The sequence below is a fragment of the Lepidochelys kempii genome, chromosome 7 (assembly GCF_965140285.1).
Source record: "Lepidochelys kempii isolate rLepKem1 chromosome 7, rLepKem1.hap1, whole genome shotgun sequence".
Taxonomy (NCBI): Eukaryota; Metazoa; Chordata; order Testudines; family Cheloniidae; genus Lepidochelys; species Lepidochelys kempii.
The window spans coordinates 23,363,968-23,385,017 of record NC_136386.1 but is presented as its reverse complement, the minus strand read 5'-3'; the positions used below and the strand labels follow the sequence as shown (position 1 = coordinate 23,385,017).

The 21,050-nt window shown below is 38.1% G+C and overlaps 1 protein-coding gene across 5 annotated transcripts in view; it reads right to left on the bottom strand.

Annotated features, from left to right (window-relative positions):
• Window positions 1-21,050, bottom strand: part of EEFSEC (eukaryotic elongation factor, selenocysteine-tRNA specific) — a 223,087-nt gene that overhangs the window by 169,236 nt on the left and 32,801 nt on the right. For all 5 annotated transcript variants that reach the window (XR_012159786.2, XM_073351381.2, XM_073351380.2 and 2 more), the window contains exons 2-3: window positions 7,971-8,178; window positions 624-720 (exon numbers count right to left, since the gene is read on the bottom strand). Coding sequence is in view for 4 of the 5 variants with exons in the window: in XM_073351381.2 (XP_073207482.1) it covers window positions 624-720; window positions 7,971-8,178 (305 nt within the window). In the remaining variant the exon portion in view is untranslated. The remainder of the gene's footprint in view (window positions 1-623; window positions 721-7,970; window positions 8,179-21,050) is intronic.

Sequence of the window (21,050 nt, the reverse complement as noted above, 5' to 3'; positions counted from 1 at the left end):
CTGCACACTGAACGAGGCAGTGCTCATGTGGAAAAAAAAATTGATCATGTAATTAATGACTGTATCATAATGGATACACCAAAGGGAGTCAAACTAAGATTGTCTAAATTTCCTAACTTCTGAGTGATTGAGTTCACAACCTTAATGTTTGGGGGTGTGGGGGAGAGGGTGTTAAACTTAGTTGTTTCTGTAATTATAAAAAGATACTCTCCAGGGATATGGCAGAATTTTAAAACTAATTTTACTGACTACTCCTAACAATCCCTCACAATTTTACAAGAAACTTCTTTGCTTAACCGTAACAAAAATCTTCCACCACTGAACATGTACTAGTTTCTTAGTGGCTGGTTACTGCCACTGGGGCTGAGCATGTTAGTTCTTTACGGCAGTTCTTCACTCATGGGCACTGGGCTGCTGAAAAAAATCTGATACAACAATTCACCTTTTGGGACAAGCAGTCTTGACTTGTTTGTTCAATTAGAATGGATTCCTAAAGAAGTGCTTAGAACACCCCACATTAATATCACATCAATTCATTAGAATTAAACATTATTACAGAAACACCAAAGAACTTAAGAAACTGGGCCATATTTTACAGTGTTTTGCTTTTTCATTACATTTACCTCAATTAGTTCAGAAACACCTAGTGGATTCACAGTCTCTGGGGCTTCTGGTCCACCAGGCTTAGCTGCAACAGCAGCAATAGGACACCCTTGGAACCTAAAAGAGAAAAAGAGCTTCCCACCATAAGACCACAAGTCCCCTGCACTTGCAAGTAGAACATGGTAATAAAAGCTCATCTGACAATCCATATGAGGAAATGGCCTTTGACATTGATTTATCTAGTCCTGCAATAATGAATTATTGACAGCTTCTGAGAATGTACTATTATTTGTGCCTCTGAATTTACTACTGAATCTTTAACAGTTAATTTTACTTCATTGTAGTTTCTGGTCTGACTTCCCTAATAATAAGATTACAGCTTGCCTCAGAAGGCTATAGTTTAAGCAGGAGTCAAACTGGGCCAGCTTGTGGAGGGCTCAGTAAGCTGGACCTTTCTTCCTGGAGGGTTCCCATCTTGTGCTCCAGATTCTAAACTTTCGTTAAAAAAAAAACAAAAAACACAACCCTTTAACTGTCATAACTGCAAGGACAACCTTCAAAATGTGAATCAATGTAACACAGTGCAGTGATGTCTGACTGAGTCTACAGACACCGCGAAACCATAGTGTTGAGATTTGTCTCTACTCATATATGGGGATGTGAACTCTGAAGCCTAATGATTATAATGGAAATGTCAACAGTATTAACTATTTAACTGGTAATCAAAGCATACTAGAAAGAAGAGTTTCAGAGTAGCAGCCGTGTTAGTCTGTATTCGCAAAAAGAAAAGGAGTACTTGTGGCACCTTAGAGACTAACAAATTTATTTGAGCATAAGCTTTCGTGAGCTACAGCTCACTTCATCGGATGCATTCAGTGGAAAATACAGTGGGGAAATTTATATATATATATAGAGAACATGAAACAATGGGTGTTACCATACACACTGTAACAAGAGTGATCACTTAAGGTGAGCTATTACCAGCAGGAGAGCCGGTGGACGGGGGAGGAGAGAGAAAAACTTTTTGTAGTGATAATCAAGGTGGACCATTTCCAGCAGTTGACAAGAACGTCTTAGAAACGGGGGTGGGGGTGGGGAATAAACAAGGGGAAATAGTTTTACTTTGTGTAATGACCCATCCCCTCCCAGTCTTTATTCAAGCCCAAGTTAATTGTATCCAGTTTGCAAATTAATTCCAATTCGGCAGTCTCTTGTTGGAGTCTGTTTTTGAAGTTTTTTTGTTGAAGAATTGCAACTTTTAGGTCTGTAATCGAGTGACCAAAGAGATTGAAGTGTTCTCCGACTGGCTTTTGAATGTTATAATTCTTGACGTCTGATTTGTGTCCATTTATTCTTTTTCGCAGAGACTGTCCAGTTTGACCAATGTACATGGTAGAGGGGCATTGCTGGCACATGATGATATATATCACATTGGTAGATGTGCAGGTGAACGAGCCTCTGATAGTGTGGCTTATGTGATTAGGCCCTATGATGGTGTCCCCTGAATAGATATGTATTTGCAAATACTCACCAGCAACCACACAACAGAACCACTAACCCAGGAACCTGTCCTTGCAACAAAGCCCATTGCCAACTGTGTCCACATATCTATGCATCCGATGAAGTGAACTGTAGCTCACGAAAGCTTGTGCTCAAATAAATTGGTTAGTCTCTAAGGTGCCACAAGTACTCCTTTTCTTTTGCAAATACAGACTAACACAGCTGCTACTCTAAAACTCTCATTACAGTGTGTATGGTAATACCCATTGTTTCATGTTCTCTATGTATATAAATCTCCCCACTGTATTTTCCACTGAATGCATCCGATGAAGTGAGCTGTAGCTCACGAAAGCTTATGCTCAAATAAATTTGTTAGTATTTAAGGTGCCACGAGTACTCCTTTTCTTTTTAGAAAGAAGAGGTAAGTGGTTGTTTAACAGGCACCTTGTTTTGCCATCTCAAGTGAGAAAAGCTTAAAAGAAGATCACTAAGTCATCCAGTTCAATCCTGGAGTTTAAGACTTCCTTTTGTAACCAATTTTATTCTTTGACCCTGTAACGTATAGAGCTCTTCTTAACAGCTAAAAGAATCTGTAATATTATACCTTTTGTGAGATGCAAACTATTGGTTTATCTCATCTAATAACTCATTTTGACAATTAATTTTTTTTAAAACTTCTGAAAGGAACCAAAATTAAAACCTGCCTGCCTAAGGACTAGGGCCTTTAATAGGCCAGAGTCTTTTTAAAAAGCCAAAACAACCCCCACACAGTCACAATGGCCAGTAAAATATGATAAAAGCAGAAGAGCAGGAAAAACCTTCACATACTGGAAGTGTTCAGTTCTTATAAATACTCAATTACTGTACAATTGAGACAGGTCACAAAATCAGAGTGAATGGGATCCCTTTTGCTCTCCTCCTCTCCCAACTTAAACTTTTAGATTTTCATCTCAAAAGGCAAGAACTAGGGGGGAAAAGACAGCTCACTGATACAGAGAGAACGATCACTAAATGTGCTCCCTCTGCAGAAGTCATCAAACACTAATCCAGTATACAAGGTACTTTCTCTGTTTATGTGCCATACGCCTGAGGCTCCCAGGGACAAAGGATGATCAAATTATGCACCGAGAATTCCAGCCATTAACCATAAAGCTTTTGGAAATTCAGTTATTTTTATCCAAACACTTTTGGGCAATAAACAAATTAATGCTGAACCAGGTGTCTCATTCTTTCCACAAGAACACCATGTAACATAAGCTAGAGGCGTCACATGCTGCTTTTAGAAATACATTCAAATATAAGGAGACCCTATTAGAACTACTTTACTCCACCACAAATAACGTATTGCAAGTGGTGTCTTAGTCTCCACCAAACAAAGAGAAAAGCTAGTGCGGACAAGGAACCTAGACAAAAACACAACACTAATTTTGATTTCTGGTGTGAAATATTTTGGCTTTGATTGATTATAGGTGCCAATCTGCAGAACGGTCAACTGTAAATGAGGCCAAATTCTGAAAGCACCAAACCTGCAGAAGGATGACAGAGCTATTCTTACCATCCCTCTTCTCTTTCTCCATTGCACTGAAGTCATATGGCAGCAGCTGTAATCTGTTGTTGTCAGGGTCTATAGCACTGTTCCCTCTATAGTTGCAACCTTACTAGCAACCACACTTTATATTTGGTTGTTGATACAGGGCTTTACCCATAGCATGGACAGAACCACTATTTTAGTAACTGAAGTTTCCCCCAGTAACTATAGATGAGTGTGTGAGGTAGAAGGCAGGCTGCCAAATGATCTCAGTGGTGTCCCATAAGTAAGAGTCATTTGGAAATGCAAAACCAGCTTAAATTGTCTGTGTTTGATAGCACAGAGTTCATGATGGGAAAGAGGCTGTCAGGAAATAAAGTATGTCTGCTGCACAGTGGGGCTGGCACTTTAGGACAAGCCCAGGTCAGCAATGCTTTTAAAAATTCACAAACAACAGATCTGATGTCCGAATGCTGAATCTTTTATGGGTGGGAAAGATAACAGACATCTGATATACGAGCATCCCTGGGATCTGAAGTTCAAATGACTTCAACTAAAACATTATGAAAGACCATCTATCTCCATGGAGAACCAGAGCAGTTCAGATCAGCTGAGAGGACCTTTTCTTAAATAGCAAGGGGGTGGAGACAGAGCATCTGCAGGTAAGAGGTTTCACTCTAGAACTCAGTTCCCCCTTAGTTTGATAATATCAGCCAACTTTCAGGGTATGCTCTGCAAGGCCTATTTGTGTTCCCCAGCTCTTAAGAAAGGATTGTGTTCAGAGGGTATATGTGCGCTCAGTGCAGAGAAGAACCCATGAGAAGACACTCTAGTTTCCTTCCAATATATTTATAATTTTAGCTTTCTGAATATAGGTATGACCACAACCAAACTCCACAGACAATTAGGTGTTGATCCCCATACAATAGGTCACTATAAAAGTATTTTTTCCTCTTTATTTGCAGTATGTTCTCAAACTTTAACCTATGACCAGAGTGCCATGCAGGAGTAATGATCTCCATTCAGGCAAAATAAAATGAACCTCTATTTTGCCATTTTGCTAGCCTTTGACTAGTTTGCAAAGATGAGTTTCAGAGTAACAGCCGGGTTAATCTGTATTCTCAAAAAGAAAAGGAGTACTTGTGGCACCTTAGAGACTAACCAATTTATTTGAGCATAAGCTTTTGTGAGCTACAGCTCACTTCATTGGATGCATACTGTGGAAAGTGTAGAAGATCTTTTTATATACACACAAAGCATGAAAAAATACCTCCTCCCACCCCACTCTCCTGCTATCTTTAGATAAGCTATTACCAGCAGGAGAGTGGGATGGGAGGAGGTATTTTTTCATGCTTTGTGTGTATATAAAAAGATCTTCTACACATTCCACAGTATGCATCCGATGAAGTGAGCTGTAGCTCACGAAAGCTTATGCTCAAATAAATTGGTTAGTCTCTAAGGTGCCACAAGTACTCCTTTTCTTTTTGCAAAGATGAACGATTATAAATCATTACTTTCTCAAAATTTAACTTATTTGTACCAAATAGAACTGTTTCTCCGATAAGAAATATGTAAAAATTGAAATATTATTTTCATTTCTGTTTCAAGATAAGAGATGTGCAGTGGGTCAACCTTTCCAGCAAGTAAATAAAATTGTAGAAAAACTATGAGATAAAATTAAACCTTTATGTTTAAGTTGTTCATTTTTGCAGTCTGATGGCCACTTCAGCTGTGAATAACAAATCTGAATTCTTATGGAACAGCCATGTAAGTGTGATCATTTTATCTGATGAATGAATTTTATTAACTAAAAGGCACAGCTAAAAAAAACCTCATATATATATTTGGTGTGATAGAGATGGGGATTTAAAAAGTTTAAGCAATCTCAGACCAAGTTACAGGTATCTGCACTCATAAAAAGTAATAAAAATGGAGAGTTTCTCAATCTACCTGACAGGAGAAAACAAGTTGCTTTATATTCGTTGGCTCTCCATCAACAACTATGAAGGAGAGTCACAAGTTGCAGAATTTTGTCTCTGTACTATGTACACAAGAGGAAACTTCACTCTAGTGAACTCTATGCTGTACTGATCAAAAGGAAACAGACTAAAGAACAGAGAAGTTGATAAAAAGTAAGATTTTCAGATTGTTCAGCTGCACGGGGCCACTAATCTGCCATTAAAAATAACTTAAATATGAGGTGACTTACACAACGAAGCTCCACTGGCTCCTCTAGCACTGGTAAAATCCTTACCTTCAAATGCCCACTCTACTTCTGCTCTTACGCCTGCCGTTGGGAACAAATGTGATTTAGCAGCTAGGTAAGTATAAGTCAGAATTCTTTCCACAGCATGACCCTGGACAAAACACTTCACCCATCTGTACTTCAATTTCCTAATCTATAAAAAGGAGATAGTATCTTGCAGCCTTACCCCTAGGGGAGTTGAGAGGCTGCACTTGTATTCGAGGATCTCAAAACACTCAACACACGTTACTTAATTCAAAAGTATTATTTTTATTGTACCAAACTGACAATCCCAATCTCAAATGCATCTTCCATATTCTCAATTAAGCCATCCATCACACTGTTCTTTTCCCATTAAGACCAATCACACTTCTCACCTTCAATTCAGGAAAAACCCTAATTTCTCCTCCCTCTCTCTGCAGCTGACAAGATTCCCGGATTGCAGGAAGTGTTACAACCCCATAAACCAAAGGGCAGATTTTTTTTTTTTTTTTTTTAAACCAGGAGATTTCACTTCTGTTGTTTCATCTGAGCTGAATTCGAAGGGAGCCTTTAAATTGATTAAGTATCTTAATTCTGGTTTGCTTCTCACAGCACTACACTGAAGCTGACTCTACAATTAAAATTTAGAGCAAGGTAGCTTATAGTGCCCAGGGGTGTGAAAAATCCACACATCTGAACAATGTAGTTATGCCGACCTGACCCCATTGTAGATGCAGCTAGGTCAACAGATGAATGCATCCATCAAAGTATCTACCATCACTCAAAGGCACCATTGCCAACTTTCACGCGGTAAATAAGCACCCTGACTTTAACAACAAGCCAAAAATCAAGCTAATCCCATTTCAAAATAAGGCCAAAACAAGCCAATCTCTAAGAACCCCAACACTCTATGTGACTAGATCCCCCCAGCGTGCAGTCTGGGACTGTGGGTGGGCCCGCTGTGCACCCCTGGCTCTCTCCCCACCTTACCTATGACTTGCTGGGAGCCGATAAAAAAAAAGATGCAACAACCCACAACCGACAACAAGCTACAAGGCAAAAACTAGCCAACAAGCAACACGCAAGCCAATTAAGCCAAAAACAAGCCCAATTTCTGAGCTTTTTTTCCGGGTTTGGCATGTCTGCTCAAAGGTTGTGTTCCTACAGCAACAGAAAAATCCTTTTTGTCCTAGTAGTCTGAGGGTATGTCTACATTGCCCATGTTACAGCGCAGATGCAACAGCACTGTGACATGGGCAGTGTAGTCATGCTTTATTGTCGGGGGAGAGCTCTCCCGGTGATAAAAAAAATAACCACCCCAAATGGGCACAGCTCCCAGAGATAAAGCGCTGTCTATACAGGCACTTTTCAGCGCTAAAACTTTTGCCGCTCAGGGAGATGGTTTTTTCACACCCTTGAACAACTAAAGTTTTAGCACTGAAAATGGCAGTGTAGACTCAGCCTAAATCTACACTATGGGGTTAGGCCAGCATAACTACAGCACCTTAGCTATGCTTCTATAGTCCCCTTATTGTTGACATGGCCTTAGGAACAAAGCAGCCACCATGAGACCCTTAATGACTACAGTGAGCAGCTGGAGCACACAGCAGGGGAGTGCAGCAAATTAACACAAAAGAATAGCACAGAACTCACAAAGTTCTTGTCTACACTGAGAAACTGAGGTGTGTCAACTAACATACGTCAAATGGCACATTTTAAAACACCACTTAGCACCTAGTGTAGATAGAAACAGTTGTATTTAAAAATATGTCAACTAGCTATGATCAGTGCTAGCCACTTGAGCAACTACCCTCTGGAGTTGTCTCAAACTGGGCACCAAAAATCACAGCAACCGAAAGTCACTTTTAAAAATCTTGCTCAGGGATCAGATACAAAATTTAAGACAGGGTTTGAATTTCTTGGGGGTTGGGGGGGGAAGGGGGAGTAAGGAGGGAGGAGGGGAACACACCTTTACCCCTTTCTATGCATCCGTACATAGATCTCTTTATGCCAGTGTCTGGTCTAACCAAGGTGTATGTGAAAGCATCTCTGAGAGGTAGGTAGGTGTACAAAAAGCTTTGTTACATTAGAAGAACATCTTTGGTAACTTACTTTGTATTTTCCAGAGTCTTCTGCATTTTCTTTGTCATCTTCTCAATGGCAGCTTGTCTCTTTCCCTCTGGAAGAAGGTCTATTTTGTTCAGAACCACCACCATCTTCTGGCAGGCAATTTGCCCAATCACCAAGCACTCTGCTGACTGAGTCTGCATCCCTTTTGTCACGTCTATTACAAGCATCATCAAATCAATAATCTGGGCACCTGGAAGAAAAGTCAATGTCGGTATCATACCTGTATGAAAGAGTTAGAGACCCTCTTTCTAAAGTGTGTTTCTGTAAACACTGTCCATAATGTGTATACACTCACACAAATAAAACATGAAGCCAAGGTGAAAAGCCAAAGCATGTTTATGGTCAATGCCATTTGAAAACTCAAGGAATTGCAAGATACAGTAGAATTACACAAAGAAATCCAAAGTTGTTAGAATAAAAAGTTACCTTTTGTACTATAGTGACAGTCTCACATTAAGGACTTGGGCAATATATTTGTTATAGAATTGATCTTTACTGTAGCACAGACATAAGACACACATCTCAACTAATTCAGTAACACACTGTAAACAGACATTAATATGCTACAATGAGATCATATATACACTGTTTACACTGGGTCACACACCACAGTGAGGGCAACAGGGTTAGACATTTCATGCTGCTGCAAAGGTAAACAGATTTTACTGCAGGAGTATAATACTGAGTCTTTATTAGATCTTTCCATAATTACTAACATGATTATTTCTCAGTATCCTCTTTTGATTGTAATCTATGTTTCATTATTTGTTTGAAGACAAAACCAAAGAGCTGAAACTCTCTTTGCAGAGCTATATTAACATTTTTAAGGATGCTGTTACATAAAGAAGAAAATGAAGTCACAATGTTTTTACTGTGATTCTTATGGAGCCTAGACCAAAGTAGTAAAATGAAGTTTAAACGTCACAGAACAAAACCACTGAGGAAAGAAATGTTTCATGCTCCTAAGTGTGCTCAAACAAATGGAAAGTTCAGAAATACTTGACAGTATTCATTTAAAAGTGCAGAAAAATATATCTGCCACCTTCCCCTCATGACATCTTTAAAGGTTTGAAATAAAAATACTGGCTTGGGACATTTAAAAAGTGATATCAAGGGAGCTGCATGTGTGCTCAGAACCTTTGAAAATCAAACCACTTTTATTTAAGTATGGATTTAGAAGCCTAACTTTAAGCACCAAGGTTTGAAATTTTGGTCAAAATCTATAAAATGAGCAAAAGGTTCAATGCAAGTGTGAAGGGAGAACACCAGCAAATAAACCAGTGAAAATATTCTATCAGTGATGGCCAAAAACTATTACAACTGTAACAAGGATAAACTGGGATCCTTCAAATAGGTTAATTTTCCCTTTTCAAGATCTCCTTTGGAACTTTATGGAGCAACATTCTGGGAAGCATCAGCCAAAAGAGGAATGTGCAAGATTCACTGTAAGAACAGAAGAGAATGAAAAGATGATGAAGAATTGCATCTACCTTACTACTAAGGTGAAGAAATAACCCCTGCTGGAACAGTAATCTTGTTCGTTCCCTCTTCCACGTGCTGACGTTAACAGTTTTGTGTTTGGATGTTAAGCAGCAAAAAAGGAGAGGAGGGGAAGGTGAAAGAGTTACACGATTTGACAAAGATTATGGTTACATAGTTTTCGGTGCTCTATGGTAACACTGGCTAATAGTTTTTGACTGGTGTGCAGGAATATCTGCATTAACAGGATACTTCAGAACAAGAGGGAGATTTAGGAAACATTCTGCCCTTCAATTAGCGAGCTGAGCTTTGTCCTCTTCTGCCGGCCCGGCATCCAAAACTTGGCATAGAAGGAAGTGCTTTTCCAAGAATACCAACGTTCAAACCGCCAAATGGTCATTTTAATCAATTCTAAATACATTAAAACAAGTTTTTCAAGTCACTTGATTTATATACTTTTCTGATGTTGAGGGAATTGACTAAACACCACAGTATATTGTCATTCTGCCTTGAATTAAAGCATGTACAGTATGTGCACTTCAGATCTCTGCAACAGCTGAACAAATACAGGCAGATTTCCCACATCCCTAATCCTTCACTGAGAGGAATATAATTCACTTTGAGTCTAAATTTATCTAGAGTTCTCGTGGCCTCATTTTTCCTCCAATTTTTATTAGTAGTAGTATCACAAGTTCTAAATATCATTAAGTGAAGATTCCCATTATTGACTAAACTGGTTTTCAGATAAGGTTCTGACGGCTGGACTGCTCTGGACCATACTACGCACACATTCAGGACCCTTCTATCTCTTTCCTGCTAGGATATCGATACACATAACTGACCGTCAAGCAGACAAAGATGTGCATCAATGCCACTCACATACTCAGAAGCTGTTTCAGAGGAGCATGTTGTAAATGAAGCACTAGAAAGCCATGTGCAACAGACCTTAATATAGCAAAGCTCAATCTAAAAAGGTAAAGGTCTAAAGCTGAACTAGTAGAGAGTTGCAGTGATCTACAAAACGTCTTTCAAGAATAACAAAATGCTAAAAGAAACTAATGTGACAAATCTAGCATCATTATTTACAGTACCCAGGATTCCAGTTTCTAGTGTTTCTAATATTTTCCTGAAACTTTTGTTACGAATAAGAAATTGACAAAATTGTTCCTTTTCTCTCTCCTCCTCTCACCCACACTTTTTTGCTTAATTTTCATCATAAGCCATCGCATGGAAACAGACAGCCTTGTTTGTAATTCCCATGAACTCAGGATAGGAAATCATTCTGAGAGTGGATTTCATGGGTGAGTGAGTGGGTGGGAATTGCAGCAGCAAAAGTTAACAGTTATAAATGACTACTTTCAACCTATCAAAGCTTTTCATCTTGTAATACTGCATGAAGACCCCTTTTAAGCTACAGCAGGATCATTATCATAGCAGTGTAGTTAGCACAGCATTTTCTCATGCAGTATCTTAATCATTTAAAAAATGGTATGAGGCAAGCTTAGCGTATGTGATCCCTACAAATGCATTTTCTGGTTTTGTTATTGCAGAAATTGTTTTACTCCTTTAAGCAGTTTTTAATTACAGTATAAAATAGCATTAAACTGCATTTTTGAGGGAACAGGAGGGGGCTTGGAGGCACTAAACTCCATGCCAAAATGGCTTAAATCTAACAATAAGAAAAAGTGTGCAGATAGTTCTGAATGTGAACAAGTGTCAGTACTTTAAGCAAGGTAAAAATATTTTAAATTAGTTAATATTTGACAATTAAAAACACTAGTTCTAAGCACACACAGCAGGGGGAGGTTGGTTTGTTTTTACAACTGTAATGAAAGGATGTTTTGTACGAAGCTTTATTGCACACATACTCTTCCTACATTGCTGATACCTGTTCGAATGAATGTGAATGAACCATTAACCTTAACTTCTTGGCTGATTTTAACATTATTAGCTATAATTATATTTAAGACATATAACCATTAACGTAATGATGGTTGCACAGTATGCTTTAGCTCACCCTCTTCCAACTAATTACTATGACAAGGTAAATATGGGTCTCTAGAGACACTCTAGGCCAAATTTTGATCTCAGTTAGTCCAGATTTAAACCAGGGTAACTGAGATCAGAATCTTGCCTTTGAGAACAGCGGCTAATTTGACACCATATGTTCTACAATATCTAAGCCCACTGACAAAAGATAAAGATTGCACTGCAGCCTTCATGTGCAGTGTATATACAAATGTTAATTTATGTTGTAACCCTAATGACATTTTATTGCAGTTTATTTCAATAACTTTAAGTAAACATTACATATGCCACTAATTGTGATATTTATCTATTAGCTAATTATTAATATTAATAAAATTAATCTATTAGCACCTCCAGACAATTTTTTTTAACATATGAAACCCTTAAAATGTAAGACTCACTAGAGTTTCTGTTGCGGTTTATTTAAGAAACCAAAAGCAGCACCACAGTCAAAATATGAAATTATGAAATAAAAATAATTGCATCAAATATAAACCAACAACTTTCATGGGAACGAGTAAGAACATTAAATATGTAAAGGTTGGCCAGATGACAGCTGAAGGGTGTAAACACCAAGGTACAAGAAGAATTGTTTCGGCTGACTATTGCGAAACACCAAAATGTTAAATTCATTAGGTCCCTGTTGCACAATCTTTGCATCACAGAAGGTCCAAAGGCCACTAACCAGGTCCAAAGGCCAAACCTGTATACAATATTTTTATATAAGATTTTAATCAGAGATAAATGCACACAATTTTTTTCTGTTTGTTTAGAGAATGCTGTACGTATAAACAGAACTTTAACCTCTTGATATCTGGCTTTATCCTGGAGGTGGCCACAACAAAGCTCTTTGGGACAGGAACTGTCTTTTCATCGCATACATGAGCAGCACCTAGCACAATGCAGCCCTGATTGGGATGCCTAGACACTACAACAATACAAATAACAAAACATTAATAATAATGAAATGATTAACAAGAGCAGTCCAGATTAGGGAAGCAGGTGCAGAATGTCTACCAGGAACAACTTAAAGGCAAAGAGAAGACAGAGAGAGAGAGAAAGAAGAGGGACAAGTGAATAACCCAAGGAGACAGCTCATATAGGGCATCCAAGAAATGACGTATTGATCCAAGACTTCCTGACAAAAATATAATTATACACACACGGTAAAAATGTGTTAGTCTCATTATACTGTAAGCTCTCTGGAGCAGGGACCTTGCCTCCTCTATGTTCTATACAGTGCTTAGCATGCTGACTGGGCTCAATTAATAAAATAAATAATGTTATATAATAATAGTAATAATGTATAAGAGAAGGTATCCCGTGAACAAAGGACAGTTCACACATTTTGGGAGAGTACCTAGATAGAATGGCAAGCATCAACATCTTCATTGCAATCATGGAATAAAGGTGAAGATGAACAGGGCTCCAACATACTTATTTAGACTGCAGACTCCTCAAGGCATTGACCATATCTTCACATGTCTTTGTGTAGTCCTTAACACAACATGGTTCCTAAGGCTGATGGGCCCATTGGGCACTATCATATTATAACTAAAGAAATAATAAACAAACAACAACAACAACAGTAGTTTTCCAATTTTCCCCACCCTTTGGATGACTTCAAAAGGGACAGATCTTCTCACTGACCCACCTCTCTTCTCTATTCCCTAGTGCTCCTCTGCTTAATTCTCAAATTGGTTTCATTCTGTGGAAGGGCTACTTATACCACTTGCAATCCGTGGATCATAAATGTAGAGCTACTGGAGTAGAGTAATCTGGAAAAGTCAGCTAAGATGCACAGGAGGTGAATATAACAGCCAGACTTCTCATGAAAATCAGAAGCTCACTTGGAGCAAAAATGGCAAAGCTGCATATACTGGAAAGAGGCAATCTCACTGAATTTCAGTATTGCTTTAAAAATATCTTACAGGTAAGAAAGGAGATGTTAGAAACTAACAGCCTCATATTTACAGGTTAAATGGTCTTCAAAACACCAAGCAACCAACTCACTACAATGTTGTATTTCAGTCAACAAAAAGAACTGAAACATGTCTGTGTTATTTTCCTCTGTATCTCAGGACTTCAGGAATAGGGAAAGCACAAGTAAGGATGAACCTATATAAATGTACTACTATGTATAGAATCTCACTTGAAGAAAGCTTTTAATTCAGGTATTGAGAACATTATCACTGCAATAGCTCAGACGTTTGAGCATTGGCCTGCTAAACCCAGGGTTGTGAGTTCAATCCTTGAGGGGGCCATTTAGGGATCTGGGGCAAAAATTGGGGATTGGTCTTGCTTTGAGCAGGGGGTTGGACTAGATGAGGTCCCTTCCACCCTGATATTCTATGATACAGCAGTATGGACATCAAAAACAATTACAGGAATAAACAAGGTGATGATATCTCACGCAAAACCAGGGTGGACAAAAATCTATTTTTTTTAAATAAAAAAAAATCGGATTTTTTTTATTTAAATCGGATTTTTTTAATAAAATGCTTTTTGAGGAAAAACCTATCTAAAGATAGTTTTAATTAAGATACATTATAGCTCAAAGATATCTCATCATGGAATAGGGATTATAAATTCTAATTCTATAGTATGAGACAATATAGTCATGTACTGTTTAAGAAAAGTTTTGTAAATGAGTTCCAGTAGTTCATGGATTAGGGACCCCATCTTATGGAGTTCCATGGGCTTCTGTATAGATTATTTAGGTTAATCTTTCTATCTACCCAATGGGACTCAGTGCTCAGTCTAGAAGATACCATCAGAGATACTTAGTTTTGCAGTTCTCAAACTGTGGATTTGGGTCTTCAGAGACAACATGCTTGTTAACAGCAAAAATGTTTTTAAATAAATAAATATCTAGAGGTAAGAAATAACAGACCTCAACCCTACAGTCCCTCTGCAAATTTGTGTACACAGAGTCAATCCCTTACCTCTCTCTAAAAGTGTAAAGTTTCAAAAAGTTCAATGAATAGAAGATTGTTGGGGGTGGAATAGATCTGGACAAGGAGTAAAAGTCTGGAGATAAACGTGAGAAGGGAGGGTCAGGCAGCAGAAACAAAAGTGAAACTGTTTGAGTAGCATATTCCAGAAGTCTTGAGGTCTTTCTGAGAGTAGCCTTCATTGATTTGAGATCTACCATACCATTCTCTCACCAGAAGGGAAAACCTATAATGGCAGCAGGCTGTAAAAGAGACCCAGTTTGGGAATAAGAACCATTCAAGAAACATATGTTTGCTGATGATGTTTTAAAGAAAGTCATACCAGTGAACTGCTGGAAATCAATTAAGCACTTGGATTCAGAGACTGTTGAAGTGATAATCTCACTTTTAACAGCAGTAACTTCTTCTGTCGGCGTAGAAAGAATATTATCTTCCTTTGGACTAATTCATTCCAAATTGAGAAATCATTTGGGACCTGAAAAAAACAGGAAAGCTTCTTTTTCTTTTCCAGATTATGAACAAACAGGAATATGAAGGTGAAGATCACTGAGTTAGCTGCAGAAGCCAGTATTTTAAATTTCTCACGTTGACCTGGTGACACAGTCAATTTAATTTTTGTTTTTTTAAAAAATATATTTCATTTAACTATTTTAATTAAAAACAATTTTAACAAAAACCTGATTTTAAAAATCTTGAATGTTTAAATTCAAAAATTCATATGCTTGTTTTGTTAAAATATTATATGTTTGCTGTTGAAGAAAAAAAAAATCCAGAATACATAACGTTGTTGTTTTAGTTAAATAAAACAATTTAAATGTCTGTCTGGTGATGTTCTCCTCCTAATACAGCATGGCAAGAATATCCTCCAAATATTTCTGATTAATACGTTGAACTGGAGATAGTTCACCAACCAGTGACTTCATAAATATCTGCTTCAATTACCTTTGGTCAATGAAATAACCAAACAATCATTCATTTTCTGATATAGCTGTAAAACTAATCTGAAAAGTTTTCAGAATAAATCACTTTAAAATGAATAGTGTGTACCTTCTAAAAATGAAACCTACATCTTTCTCTGAGTTGTGAAGAATATGTATTAAGGTTATAACAACAAACAAGAATGCACTTTTATGTAGAAATCCTTGATTAAATGAGTCTTCCTTAATTCAATTTGATTTAAACCAAATCCAACCTGCCCAAAACCTGCATCATTTTTTGAGAGAACATCTTCCACAGGCTCTGTGGGGAAAAGGAATAAAGAGTAGCTGAACTGTTTTCGTTTTTCAGAGGATATTGTCGTACATAGAGAAGTGATCTAAAAGAGAGGAGAGTTCTTCAGAACCACATACGAAGGCCAATGGTACTTGAAATTAATCTGAATGAAGCTGATACATGCAGAAGACCAAGACACATATATGGAAGCAGCAGTGACTATTACATCCATACTGAGGGAATCAATTATAAAATTAAGCCGAGGAAATCAAGAGATCCCCTCCAGAACAAGTACGCAGCCTTCCATTTACTGTTTCATCCATTACTTTCTGAAAGAAATGTTGAAGCACATTCAGAAAGAATATCAAAAAGGCTTCCTGAAGTAATTTCCCACTTAGCCTGAAAATGGTAAATCAACTATTAGAGTGTATCCTTCTGGTGATGACACACTGCTCAAAGACACGGCCCTCTAATAAGAGAAATTAAATAGAAGCTAGTTGTCACCTAAAGACATACGGGGGCGGGAGGAGGGTTGACGAAAGATGGGAATTATATTGCAAGATAAGAAACAACAAACGAGAACAATAAAATAAAGCAACAGACATTTACTAAGTCAGAAAAAATAACTGACAATGAAGATAACTAGTGAAAAAAGTCTCTGTGATGACAGCCAGAGATAAGAAAAAGCAACTAGGCTAGCAACAAAGTATCAGAGAAGAAAAAATAGTAAAATGGTGTAAGCTAAATTTGGAGGCAGCAGCATTCATCCATAATCAGCAGATTGACAGGAGATCAGCTATTTAAAGATGCTCTTAAAATGAGGACTTTAGTTAGGGATACACATTATCTGATTCCTACTTTAAAAACCCAAATCCAAGACATCCCTAGCAAAGTAAAGTTACTTTAGAACTTTGGGGAAACCTGAATAGCTGGCAAAAAAAAGTAATAATTTATTATTGCCATTACTTGGAGCTTGTAGAATGAGCACTTAGCCAAAGATATCAGCCAGGGAGACCCTGAAGCCAGCAGTGTGTGTCCAGTCAACTAGCGACCAGATATTAGAGTGGACTCCACAAGTCAGCAGAGACCTTTATCTAATAACTTGATTTATTTGTGCATCCCACACATTACCCAAGCTAAGACTCTTATCTGTCTAGTTCTTATATCTTGCCCATCATGATAGTATTTTAATGCCTCACCAGAAAGACATCCTCATGATGACCTATAGGCAGCAGCATTACTTGGTAAACCACAATAAAATTTCCACTAGCTGAGCTGGTAGGAGATGTGCTTAGCCCATATAAGACAGAAGCAACTCTGTGTCACGTATGTCTCTTAACGGGACAATGTCAAGGTTAGTAAGCCAAATATATGACCTACTTTAAAAATGACATTGTCTCCAAAAAAACCTCATTGTGTTTTTTTAGATTTTTTTAAAAAAAATAGTGATCTTAAAAACCAAATTGAATTTCTCTCTTCCAGTTCCTCTATTAATTTATTTTGTTTATTGTCATTTCTTTGGATGTATAGTATGAATAAAAAGGAAATCCCATTTAGGGTTCTAAGCACAAGAGACCAGAAAAGAAACAGAATTAAATAGTAATTTAACCCAGCAGCCAGGAGAATCCACCCCCAATAAAACACATTTTCAAACTCATTAAGTTTTAAAATAATACACTGGACTTGATTCCAACCCTACTATAACAAAACAATGTGTTGTTGATTTTTTGTACTGTAGTTTAAAGAAAGTGGAAGGCTGAAGGCTAGTCCCTACAACTGCTATATGCTGGTGTCTTGCATTCCTAGGCAAAGGTGCTAGAGAAGAAATAAAACTAAATTTCTTAAATACACATTTGTTGTAGAATGCTGCTAAGATCCAGTCTATTGTAAAAATACTCTGTTATGTGCACACAACACATGGATCAGTCTTTATGACTTCTATTGCAGTACAGAGGGAACAGCCCATCTCTCACAAGAAGCAAATCCATCCAGGTCTTGACCACATATGCTGTTATGGATCTCCATATAAACCACGGGTACTCAAACTCGGGGTCGGGACCCCTCAGGGGGTCGCAAGGTTATTTCATGGAGGGTCACAAGCAGTCAGCCTCCACCCCAAAGCCTGCTTTGCCTCCAGCATTTATAATGGTGTTAAATATATAAACAAGTGTTTTTAATTTTTAAAGGGGGGGGTCGCACTCAGAGGCTTCCTATGTGAAAGGGGTCACCAGTACAATAGTTTGAGAACCACGGATATAAACAAACTCACAGATTAAGGCTCTGCTCATACAGTTTGTTGCATGTTGATGGTCCATGCTCAAAGACCTCAGTGAAATCAATGGGGTTCTGTAAAGACGCAGCTGTTCACCCATGCACAACTAATTGTGGGATCAGGACCTAAAAAAGTCAATTCTCTCCACTGCATGTCAGTTGTATGTCATTCTAAATAGGGTAACAAGGACAGGGTTATGTCTAGAAAAATCATTTAGGCCAGGGGTTTTCAAACTGGGGGTTGGGACCCCTCAGGGGGTCGCGAGGTTACTACATGGAGGGTCATGAGTTGTCAGCCTCCACCCCAAACCCCGCTTCACTGCCACCATTGAAATGGTGTTAAATATATTTTAAAGTGTTTTTAATTTATAAGGGGGTCACACTCGGAGACCTGCTATGTGAAAGGAGTCACCAGTACAAAAGTTTGAGAACCACTGATTTAGGCCTCTCTTTTTAACGTCTCAATTCCAAGAGTTGATTACCATTTTATTACATACAGAGTACACATTTTTAGAACTGGATTATAAAAACTCTACACACTAATCTGACTTGCAATTTTAGTATGGGTGAAAAGGGTGAACCAAAAAGTATTTCCAGCTACTAATTGGGAGAATCTGAGCTATTTTTTTTTTCAAATGGGTGAAAAACAAGAAAATTAGAGGTTTATTTTATTTTATTTTGGCAGGCAGCAACTTAATATGGCGCCAAATCAGATTTTTGCTACAATCACTATCAATGTAAAGCTGCAGATCACTTGGCCACAAACATAGTAAAAATGTCACTAATCTGCACTAATCTCCTGGGGAGGGAGAAAAAAGGAAAAAGGCCTGGGTCCGAGTATGAACCAGTGAAGAGATTTTGCATGCCACTTGAGCACAGAGCATAAGTATGGATTCTGACTCCTTGCTTCTTTAAGTTACTGTGTCCTTTTTTCTGTTTGTGGTAATCTTTTTAGCTGACTTTGCGCAAACAGTACAACTCCTGTTCACAGGCAGCGAAAGGAAGCAGAAATGCCAAAATAAAATAATTGTAGGCCATGGGCTATAATTTGATTTCATGCTTACAAGGAAATGAAAGCGGACTTCCTTAAACATATTTTTTTAAATATGCTTTTTACCATGTTAGGATTTCCTCTAGCACAGAAGAGAAAATGGGATTGCAGAAAATGTGCCGTTCTCAAGTATCATTGCTACTCAGGGGCAAAGCTCTGTTTTAATGTGCACTTCCCATTCTGTGGAAGAGGAAATTCTTCAATTAATAAACCGGGTGGACTGAGGCGAGTTTTTAAGGTTTAATCAATTTCATCTGCACTTAGAATAAAAAGACTGACTATTCTACTATATTTTCTCCCCTTTTCAAAAAATAATAAAATGAATGTTTTATTTTAAATTCTTTGAGGTTAGTATCTCCTGTTTCAGGAAATATTGTCTATTTCATGCAGCGAGTATGAAACTTCCCCCTCTCACCAACCAACCCTCATTTTTCTTTGTTAAGAATCCTTATTCAAAAAAACACTCAATGATTCTCTGTTTTCATATACAGTAACACCTGGGGAGATGCTATGAGTTATACAGGATTTTGGTAGGTACCTTGGGGGGAGGTAGTGGGGTTAGTGAGGAAGATGTTTTGCAGGATATGGAATCTTTCAGAAGCCAATGTTAAAGGGAGGGGGGACTGGAGTGCATGAATTACTCATGAAGAAACCCTCCGTAAAGCAATTCAAATCATGTACCAAAACGGATACCAGAGCTTTGGTTAGACAACACTTTGAAAAGTACAGGAACTCTCACTAAAGTTCAAGGATCCCACCACTGTTTTCCAGGGATGCCAGTCCAGATGGTTTACCAGCTGGAAGTCATGAACAGGGAACTGCATGAGAGCCTTGCACTCAGAAATTGATTTATATGATGTTTCTAGGTACCCAGGGACAGCTCAACTTTGCAAAACGTATGGTCACATTGCCAATACATCGAAGGATGCCCCAAATTTCTCTAAAGATGTATTAAAACTTACAAAATATAATACAATCATCCTTGATCAACAGAGATTGCTTGTTGCCTGAATTTACCACCAATAAAAACTTGTGGTTGGATAAGCTCTTTCCTAACCCGACAACTATAAAGAGAGGGCAGTAGTTGCCTTAAGCCCTCGCACTTCCAGGGAATCCACATCTGATCCACCAAATAGAGTTCTGTCCTTCGGTTATCCATCCATGTTCCTGGATTACTCTGGCACCAGTTCCCATCCTCCTGTTCTATGTAGAGAGCTTTCCAGAAGCCAATGCACATCAGAAATAGGTGTAACAAAGGGTGTAGTTGCTACAACCAAAGAGAATTTTAAGAAAAGAGCTGGTGGCCAGAGATGGGAGAATCTGTTCATAGGTGGTGAGAGCGCTAGCCAGAGCTCTTCATATATTATTTTGCAGAAGGCTTCACAAAACAAAACCAAGACCTGGCACATATTTGAGGGCTTGCGGGCTGTACAATGTGCACCTCTGCTCTAAAGACAAAAATAGAGACTAATGTGGGACCCTTTGTGAATGCGTTTTCTCTTACTATAAAGTTATCCAAAGCCCTTCTTGTTTAAACATGCACATAGTAAACATCAGCAGCTGAAGGCAAATGGCACTGGGTAAGTTCTGGGCTTTGTACAGATGCATGTAAGGAACAGAATAGATCTCCTGAGGGCTTGCTATTGCTTTTGCAAAAGCATCTGCAGGAATTCTTAAATAACTGTATAAAGTTTTTATAAGATCATTTTTCAGTTTTGACGGCTGACTTCAAGCCTACAAAAAGAAAAGGAGTACTTGTGGCACCTTAGAAACTAACAAATTTATTAGAGCATAAGCTTTCGTGAGCTACAGCTCACTTCATCGGATGCATACAGTGGAAAATACAGTGGGGAGATTTATATACACACAGAACATGAAACAATGGGTGTTACCATACACACTGTAATGAGAGTGATCACTTAAGGTGAGCTATTATTATTTTTGCAAATACAGACTAACACAGCTGCTACTCTGAAACTTGTTCAAACCTACAGTGGTCTTGTCATAGTAACTAACCTTGTAAGAGAGAGAAATTATTTTTGAAAGAGTTCAGGCCTGAAGGGTCAT